General features: G+C 38.3%; 2 protein-coding genes and 1 non-coding gene across 3 annotated transcripts in view; all 3 read right to left on the bottom strand.

Moving 5' to 3' along the window:
• Positions 1-2,660: 2,660 nt before the first annotated feature.
• On the bottom strand, positions 2,661-3,508 carry LOC142335064 (GPALPP motifs-containing protein 1-like). Its single transcript, XM_075383395.1, has one exon. The coding sequence runs from the start codon at positions 3,476-3,478 to the stop codon at positions 2,735-2,737; it is 744 nt and encodes a 247-aa protein (XP_075239510.1). The 5' UTR covers positions 3,479-3,508; the 3' UTR covers positions 2,661-2,734.
• A 392-nt stretch (positions 3,509-3,900) lies between these two features.
• On the bottom strand, positions 3,901-3,987 carry Trnastop-uca (transfer RNA opal suppressor (anticodon UCA)). The gene has a single exon. It is a non-coding gene; the product is annotated as a tRNA-Sec (tRNA).
• Positions 3,988-7,586: 3,599 nt separating this feature from the next.
• LOC142335063 (uncharacterized) overlaps positions 7,587-9,720 on the bottom strand; it is a 12,809-nt gene continuing 10,675 nt past the window's right edge. The window contains exon 2 of the mRNA XM_075383394.1: positions 7,587-7,841. Within this exon, the coding sequence (XP_075239509.1) occupies positions 7,737-7,841 (105 nt within the window). The 3' untranslated portion in view covers positions 7,587-7,736. The remainder of the gene's footprint in view (positions 7,842-9,720) is intronic.

The following is a 9,720-nucleotide window of genomic DNA, read 5'->3' as shown; positions in this document are numbered from 1 at the left end:
ACTGTACTTGCATCGTACTGGCTTTTCAACCTCGCGACGCGCGAAAAAAATGGTTGATGTTCAGGAGACATCAAATTGGCAAGTGTGTTAACCCATTTGATTGTCACCCCAAATACATAATTATAAATGACTTATTAATCAGCTTTAAATTGATCGTTAGATATGTATTTGGAAAAGTTCTTTATTATTATTTTGTTGATTTTTAGGACTCCTAAAATGTTTTATTGTTTTAACATGCATTAGTAGTTGACTAAAAGAATAACCACAATTTAAAGAACCATAGCAAGGCAAGTCCTGAATTACAATCCGAAGAATTACTTGAACTAGTGACCTAACAATTAACATTTTACGGTTATATCAAACTAAAACAGGCGAAAGTCCCATAACCTTATATGCGCAAAAATAAACAAAAAATCCAGAAACGATAATAAAATTTCGTTCTCCAAGATTGAGAGCTTTGAGAAAAAAATTAACAATCTCAACACATTAAGAAAAAATTGACCCTACCCATCCTAAGAATGAGTACAAAATACAACAACCTAGTGAAAACCAATTGCAGACAAAATAAAATGGGCATTAGCAAGGAAATTGGAAGATATCAGATAATTTTTGAAAATCAGTGGAGTCAAAGTAAAACAAACATAACTACATTCCAGAATCCTTCAAGACAGAGAGCATAGTACAAAATTCAAGAAGTCATGAATTTTTTAGCAGTTCTAACGGCTGAAAAGGGGACAAAAGAACAAGAAATGAAGGCAAGATAAACAAATTCATTTGAACAATTTGAATTTCAGTAAAAAAGTGAAGCAAGTAGAACAACCAAAAACACGGCGCACTACAAATAATGATAACTGCAGTTTTTGAGAGTGAGCAACAAGAAAACAAGGAAAGTCAACAAAAACTGCAAGACTAAAAACTCAATTTTAATTTTTCAAAAGATGTGTCAATATCAAAGAATCGATTCCCAAAAATTAAAGCACCTAACTCGATGCATTTTATTCTCCTTAGCAACCAATGAAAACTGTCATAACCGAGACTCGAGAGAAAGACAACAAAATTACAACCAATTTGAGCAAAAAAACAAAAGAAGTTACTAATGACATTTTTAGCATAAACAGTATAAAATTCAACGAAAGCATTTGCTACACACTGAACGAGTTTCTTCAATTATAATTATTCATTAACAACTCAATAAAGCTGTCATTTTTGAGAAAACAAATGATAAGACAAAGTCGGGATACAACTACAAAAAAAAAGAAAAACTCGTTGACTCACGTGAAAAAAAAATCCCTCTGAAAAACTGAAAAAACGCTTAAACGCCAGTTTTTCACTCCAATTAAAAACAATTCGATTGGAAACATCACAATTCAGACCTACTCAATTTTTTACTCCCTTCACTACTTCATTCTGACTAAACTCACATTCCAAATATACTTCTCATTGACGTAGAAAAAACTGAAAAAATGTGAACAGATCTTAAGAAAAGGACAGCACACCAATGCAATCCAAAAACTTCGTATTGTAAAAAGCTGACAAAAAATGGCATTAAAACTACTATGTGTGTTTTCTCAGTTTTTCAAGCAACTATACAAGAAATGTGTTATATCCAAAACGTTTTAGGGATTCCTTCTGATTACAACCTGCCAGTTCAGTGATCATAAAACGTATGCCCCTTCCCCACCTATACATAGGGGCGTAAGAGTTATAATTTTATGGCGTGAGGAGGCTACTATATTAGGAGATAGCTCAATTTAGTGATAACAGAAGACGTCTAAACTTCGTCTTGGTGACTGAAGAAAATAACGATTTTCCTTGCAATCTCAAAAGGTAATTATTGAACTTGAAGTAAGGCAGAAAAGAAAGAAAAGAGTATTGCAAGCAAGAGGACTCGAGCAAGTCTGTCCGTAGCACAGAAAATTCCTCAACAGTGATTGCAATCGTTGCTTTGTTTTTGTTTTTTTGAGGAAGTATACTGCGAAAATAATAACTGCCGAGAGCCACCTTGATACAAGTTAACACATACTCTTGCTAAACTTTTCATGTCAAATTTCCAAAAGCAAACATTGGAACTGACTTCTTTTTTAAAAAAAATAGATGATTTTTTATTAGTCTGAAGTCTTAAAATCAAAATAGTATAAAACAATTGAGTTTTTTATTAGAAATTTTCAATAGAGAAACGAGAGATTCAAATCCAATTTGCAGGGTTTTGACTTTTTAATTATTGAAAAGTAGCCAAAAATTTACTAAAAAGGGAGAAGTATGAGCCAATTTTGTGCTTGAAACGGATTATTAAGGTATCTAAACAACTGTAATATCATTTCCAGAAGTTTACTTAATGATACATGTTTGTACATTAAAAAAACAAACGAAAAGAAGCAAAATTAGGCCAAATTCTCTCGCTCAGAAAAATTAATTCACATGGCAATGTAACTCACTTTAACTTTTATTCGCGAAATCAATACTCGTCTTTGAGTTGTAGAAAAAAAAGACCGCCAGTAATAGCTCGCTATGGCAGCTATTAGTAAAAAATAGTGCATCTATAGGATTGAGTCGAGCGGAATTATAGGCGTGATTTTTTTGATACCTTGTGTCAACAAAAATCAGTCTTCAGGATTTGATTCCCCTTAACCCAAAAATCAGTTCCAAAAGATCAAATCGTGTGAAGACAAGGAAATGAATTCGCTACTCATCAATTCCACCTTACAAAACAAACAAGGAAAAAATTTAATAGCAACTACAAGTACTTGCTAGTTTTACTGCTAGAAAACCGGGATGAAAAATTTTGGCAGTTCTTAATAAGTTTATTTTTAGCTTCAGAGTCCAAAAGTTTCGATTTCATATCTCGTTCTCTGTCAAATGGGACCCGTTCGATTTCTTTCGTTTCCTTTTCTTCTTTCTCAGATTTGCCTTTTCTATGATCGTCTAGTAATGACGCTTTTCTGTTCGACGATAAATCTCGGGCGATTCGTTCCTGTTCAAAGTCACGCGAAGCTCTCTCGGCTTCGTCGGCGTCAATCGGAATTTTGCTCTTTGCCGAAGTGTCAAATTTTCGAGGTCCGGAGCCAAAATTCTTGGTCAGGACTTCTGGAATCATTGTCATCCATTCTTCACGCTGGACTTTCTTCGAATCATCAGATGTTCGACCACTTTTAGATCGTTTTGGTAGCGGTTCTTCTGAAAGGTCTGAAAAAACAGGCCCGACAACCGGACCTTGATTGTCTTCTCGTTCGGTTGACAAGGGTTCTGCTTTTTGACCCGCCTGTTCTAACGACTCGTTAAACGAGGGTGGCAACGCGGGTCCAAAATCGTCATCAGAATCAGAATTTGAGGCGGTTTCATTTTGGTTTTCTGTTGCATTTACGGTACCCAATTCTGAGTCATGATCTTCAGTTGGGTTTCGTTCGTGATCGTCTTCTTCAAGTGGCCGCTTTCGAAGATGGTCAGGAAGGCTCGGTCCGATAACTGAACCGGAACTCATTTTACAATCTGAAATTAAACTGAGGGTCAATTAAGGTAGAAATTTATTTTTACATCAGATTTGAATTCATTTTTTTGGATCTATTCTGTTTTGGGGGTCATAAAAAACATATAAAACACTGGGGGGGGGGGGGGGGGGGGGGGGGACAGCAGAATAGATCCCATTTTTTCTTATTATAGTGTGCAGACTATTATCATAATAACCCCTTTCTCACCACAACTTAGTGGGCAGAGAGAATATAACCCCCCCCCCCCCGCACCCACTGTAAATACGCCCATAAGGATGTTTAATAGGAGCTAGGAACAGGAAAGGAGACACGTAGACACAAGACATGATAATGCGGTTATTAGTTTAAAATGTCTTATTTTTAGTGTAGAGTAAATAAACAAAGCAACCGTTGGATATACATGATAACAATATTTCGCCCACCAGGTGGAATTGAACCACTCTGTCGCTAGACAGCTACAGGTTTGAAGCCTGCACCCCGGACCACCGAAGATCAGGTAGGCACTCCCCTCTAGAGACGATTCTTTATGGACCAAATGGATACAAAATCATCTTAATCGGGTGGCAAATACAAACTTGACTTTTTCTACCCTTAATAGTTAAAAGTTTTCTTTTTATTGCGATTTTGTCTGCTCCGCACTAATCCCATTCTCTGTACAATTAACTACACACGCTTTCTTACCGGTTTTACGAATTGAATAAATTATGCACAGCAGGAGAGCATTTCTGTGTAGCTAACAGTCTGTTTACAAAGGACTACTACAGTAGTTTGTCTTTTGCACTGCTCAAACGACTTTGTATTAAACATGCTAAAATATCGCTTTATTATTATAGAGTCTAGAGGCCATTTTGGTTTAGTTCACTCTTAGCCTCCTTTGCTCCAATTAATTTAATCCTACCCTCCCAACATTTTTAATAACCGTAAACACATTCTTCGCCTCAAATAATAAAGCGATGATATTTAAGCTAACACGAACTGTTTCGAAATGGTTAACTTCTTTAAATGCTCGAACTGTTTCCGGGTCTTTCCCATCATAGCCCCCCCCCCCCCCCCAGCTTAGTGGGCATGTAACCAATAGCCCCCCCCCCCCCCCTCCCCAATAATGGTAATCATACCATAATGGGGGGGGGGGGGGGAGCTATAATTTCATGGGGGGGGGGGGGGGGGGGCTATAATGGGAAAGACCCCTGTTTCCTTTAACCAGTACAAATTAAGAGCCCATAATTGATATTTTGGGTCTTTCCCATTATAGCCCCCCCCCCCATTATGGTATATTTACCATGATTTGGGGGGGGGGGGGGGGGGGGGGGGGGTAGGTTATCTGACCACTAAGCTGGGGGAGGGGGCTATAATGCAAAAAACCCGATATTTTTACATCTTTTCAATTCTGGCATAGATAAAATCTGCAGTGCAGGATAGTCCCAAATATAAAAATCACTGTTAGTTGAAAAACAAGTCTTACAGTCTTACATTTGTGCACACCCGGAAATGCAGTTTCAAGGGTAAGTTTGTGGTTGTGAAGCGGGGGGGGGGGGGGGGGGGTGTCAATTACTGGAATATAAAGGAAAAATAAATACATCCGGGAGTTCAATTCAATTCAACTTATTTTGCAACAATCGCACATTTAATATACCCAAAAATGGTATAGGTTTGTTTATTCCATTCTGAATATAAAAATATTTATCTATCTTCTTGTACTGTACATATCCTGAAGGTCATCGGCATTACTGGTTCCCTCTTTTAGGACAGACTGGGGAGGTGCCTGTCCGAAGTCTCTTCTAGTTCTATCCCTTCTTCAAAGAGTCCCATTTACTCTTCATCTCTTGCCACTAAACAACACATCCACAATTCACATTTACCCAACTACTAACGAGGTATAAATTTAACGCGTAGAACTCAGACAGGCAAGGAGCGCGTGTGAGAAATATGTACCAAGAAGAGTTAACTCGAAAACCGATTTGTACGCATAAAGTCAGGGACAATAAGAGACAGAATAAACGTTAGATAGCACCGATTAGGTGCAACTGTGCCGAAGTTTAAGAGTTCCGAAACTGGAATTGATTTTAAAAAGTGCCGAAACTGCTAATATGAAATTAGAGAACCTGGGGTACGATTTCATCGGTCGCTAAAAGTTCGAGGCAGCGAGCTTAGTTTGAAAGATAAAACTTAGACTTAAAGAAGTAGTTTGCCCAAAACTCAGTGTCCTAATTTAAGACATTAATTTTAGGGCAAAAAAACTAGACTTAGTTAGAAATTTAAGTTTTGGCACTTGAATCAAACAGCTATAAATGATTCGCTCCTTCGCTATCGGAGACGGAGACGTTTGTTTTATTTCAACTCCTGTATATTTCGAAGAATCAAGCTTTTATTTCACTGATCTGCGAAATTGTACTCTTAACTTTAACTTCAAATGAAGTTCAACAATTTTGCAACCTTTTGTTCTCTAAATACGTTAGAACAAAATCTTGGGCCACCTCCTGCCCAGCAATCGGGCGCAAGCGCCCTCGTGTCGGCACTAAGTCCCTCGGGGATTAAATTTTTGTTCCAACATAATCTTAGTTACAAATAATCAAATGCTAGCGAAATTTATTTTCAAGGCAACCAGGGGAAGTTGATCAATAGTTGGGTTTTGATAGATTCATATCAAGACCCAGGGGCATGTCCAGATTAGATAATAGTGATTATCTAGTCAATTACAAATTTTTGTCTCAAATTTATCTCGCTCCAGTTATCTTGTCCCAATAAATTATTAATTCCAAAATCTCACTATTTCATTGTGATTGCTTCAGAATTTTTGTGCTCATTTCAGTTAAAGTCACCGCATTGGTTAAAATTTATCGCTTGAAAAATGGAACAGATTTTGGCACTCTTATAATCGGCTTAGTTATACGTCGGTATATTTCTACGCCACTGATAGAACTAATGCCACATGCCAAAAATAACTAAGGCCAGTGGCTAGCAAACTAGCAAGATCTAAATTCAAAATATAACCAACTAACGTCGGGCGAATTCCACTCAAACGATTGGCAAGCGGTTGGCTTCATCAGTAGCTGGCCACGGTTTAGTGAGGCCAGCTTTAGCTTAATTGAAGGGGCGTGATGTGAGCGTAGCGGGGGGGGGATGATGGGCAAAATGGGGGGGGGGTGAAGTGAGGGGGGCTGATGTGGAGGGGGAGGGGCTGTTCTGGGGGGGGGGGGGGGTAAACCTCTAAGCACCGCCCTTCACATCATAAGTACAAGTCTTCAAAACAATTTTCTGTGAATGACATACTTGGAGGACTAGTGAGCTGAAAGTCTCTAAGAGAACTCAATGCCCGCTGTTCGCTACATGTTTATCTCGTTTTTGAGGACGAAAAGTCAAATGAGTCAGACGAAAAACGGTCAAGCAAAAAATCGCATAAAATAGACCAGCAGGACTAATATAATTACTACTAACTTCATTTGAGAGCAATTAAACATACTACAAAAACACATTGAAAAATTGATCAAGGAGCTTTTGAATAATAATTTTCTTTTTAATCTTCCTTGCTATAGTTTATTGAATTAAAACGATATATTCTACTGTGGATGCTCCCTGTTCCATTAAGGCAAAGTTACCGTTTGTAGGGGCCTCGAAACGAAATGTAACAACGCTCTTACTGACATGATGAAGTTTTTCCAATAATGGTAATCATACCATAATGGGGGGGGGAGCTATAATTTCATGGGGGGGGGGGCTATAATGGGAAAGACCCCTGTTTTCCTTTAACCAGTACAAATTAAGAGCCCATAATTGATATTTTGGGTCTTTCCCATTATAGCCCCCCCCCCCCATTATGGTATATTTACCATGATTTGGGGGGGGGTAGGTTATCTGACCACTAAGCTGGGGGAGGGGGGCTATAATGCAAAAAACCCGATATTTTTACATCTTTTCAATTCTGGCATAGATAAAATCTGCAGTGCAGGATAGTCCCAAATATAAAAATCACTGTTAGTTGAAAAACAAGTCTTACAGTCTTACATTTGTGCACACCCGGAAATGCCAGTTTCAAGGGTAAGTTTGTGGTTGTGAAGCGGGGGGGGGGGGGTGTCAATTACTGGAATATAAAGGAAAAATAAATACATCCGGGAGTTCAATTCAATTCAACTTATTTTGCAACAATCGCACATTTAATATACCCAACAATGGTATAGGTTTGTTTATTCCATTCTAAATATAAAAATATTTATCTATCTTCTTGTACTGTACATATCCTGAAGGTCATCGGCATTACTGGTTCCCTCTTTTAGGGACAGACTGGGGAGGTGCCTGTCCGAAGTCTCTTCTAGTTCTATCCTTCTTCAAAGAGTCCCATTTACTCTTCATCTCTTGCCACTAAACAACACATCCACAATTCACATTTTACCCAACTACTAACGAGGTATAAATTTAACGCGTAGAACTCAGACAGGCAAGGAGCGCGTGTGAGAAATATGTACCAAGAAGAGTTAACTCGAAAACCGATTTGTACGCATAAAGTCAGGGACAATAAGAGACAGAATAAACGTTAGATAGCACCGATTAGGTGCAACTGTGCCGAAGTTTAAGAGTTCCGAAACTGGAATTGATTTTAAAGTGCCGAAACTGCTAATATGAAATTAGAGAACCTGGGGAACGATTTCATCGGTCGCTAAAAGTTCGAGGCAGCGAGCTTAGTTTGAAAGATAAAACTTAGACTTAAAGAAGTAGTTTGCCCAAAACTCAGTGTCCTAATTTAAGACATTAATTTTAGGGCAAAAAAACTAGACTTAGTTAGAAATTTAAGTTTGGCACTTGAATCAAACAGCTATAAATGATTCGCTCCTTCGCTATCGGAGACGGAGACGTTTGTTTTATTTCAACTCCTGTATATTTCGAAGAATCAAGCTTTTATTTCACTGATCTGCGAAATTGTACTCTTAACTTTAACTTCAAATGAAGTTCAACAATTTTGCAAACCTTTTGTTCTCTAAATACGTTAGAACAAAAATCTTGGGCCACCTCCTGCCCAGCAATCGGGCGCAAGCGCCCTCGTGTCGGCACTAAGTCCCTCGGGGGATTAAATTTTTGTTCCAACATAATCTTAGTTACAAATAATCAAATGCTAGCGAAATTTATTTTCAAGGCAACCAGGGGAAGTTGATCAATAGTTGGGTTTTGATAGATTCATATCAAGACCCAGGGGCATGTCCAGATTAGATAATAGTGATTATCTAGTCAATTACAAATTTTTGTCTCAAATTTATCTCGCTCCAGTTATCTTGTCCCAATAAATTATTAATTCCAAAATCTCACTATTTCATTGTGATTGCTTCAGAATTTTTGTGCTCATTTCAGTTAAAGTCACCGCATTGGTTAAAATTTATCGCTTGAAAAATGGAACAGATTTTGGCACTCTTATAATCGGCTTAGTTATACGTCGGTATATTTCTACGCCACTGATAGAACTAATGCCACATGCCAATAATAACTAAGGCCAGTGGCTAGCAAACTAGCAAGATCTAAATTCAAAATATAACCAACTAACGTCGGGCGAATTCCACTCAAACGATTGGCAAGCGGTTGGCTTCATCAGTAGCTGGCCACGGTTTAGTGAGGCCAGCTTTAGCTTAATTGAAGGGGCGTGATGTGAGCGTAGCGGGGGGGGATGATGGGCAAAATGGGGGGGGTGAAGTGAGGGGGGCTGATGTGGAGGGGGAGGGCTGTTCTGGGGGGGGGGGGGGGGTAAACCTCTAAGCACCGCCCTTCACATCATAAGTACAAGTCTTCAAAACAATTTCTGTGAATGACATACTTGGAGACTAGTGAGCTGAAAGTCTCTAAGAGAACTCAATGCCCGCTGTTCGCTACATGTTTATCTCGTTTTTGAGGACGAAAAGTCAAATGAGTCAGACGAAAAAACGGTCAAGCAAAAATCGCATAAAATAGACCAGCAGGACTAATATAATTACTACTAACTTCATTTGAGAGCAATTAAACATACTACAAAAACACATTGAAAAAATGATCAAGGAGCTTTTGAATAATAATTTTCTTTTAATCTTTCTTGCTATAGTTTATTGAATTAAAACGATATACTCTACTGTGGATGCTCCCCTGTTCCATTAAGGCAAAGTTACCGTTTGTAGGGGCCTCGAAACGAAATGTAACAACGCTCTTACTGACATGATGAAGTTTTTCCGTCATAATTCTCTTCAATTTTGCTCACTTTCAAAGGAGGACCAGTAGTTCATGT

Source organism: Convolutriloba macropyga, chromosome 2 (genome assembly GCF_964194025.1).
Source record: "Convolutriloba macropyga chromosome 2, txConMacr16.3, whole genome shotgun sequence".
Classification (NCBI taxonomy): Eukaryota; Metazoa; Xenacoelomorpha; order Acoela; family Convolutidae; genus Convolutriloba; species Convolutriloba macropyga.
Note: the sequence above shows the minus strand (reverse complement) of the source record. Positions and strands in the feature narration are given on the sequence as shown.

Coding starts and splice junctions, on each gene's coding strand:
- LOC142335064 (XM_075383395.1), bottom strand. CDS start 3,478: ATGAGTTCCGGTTCAGTTATCGGACCGAGCCTTCCTGACCATCTTCGA.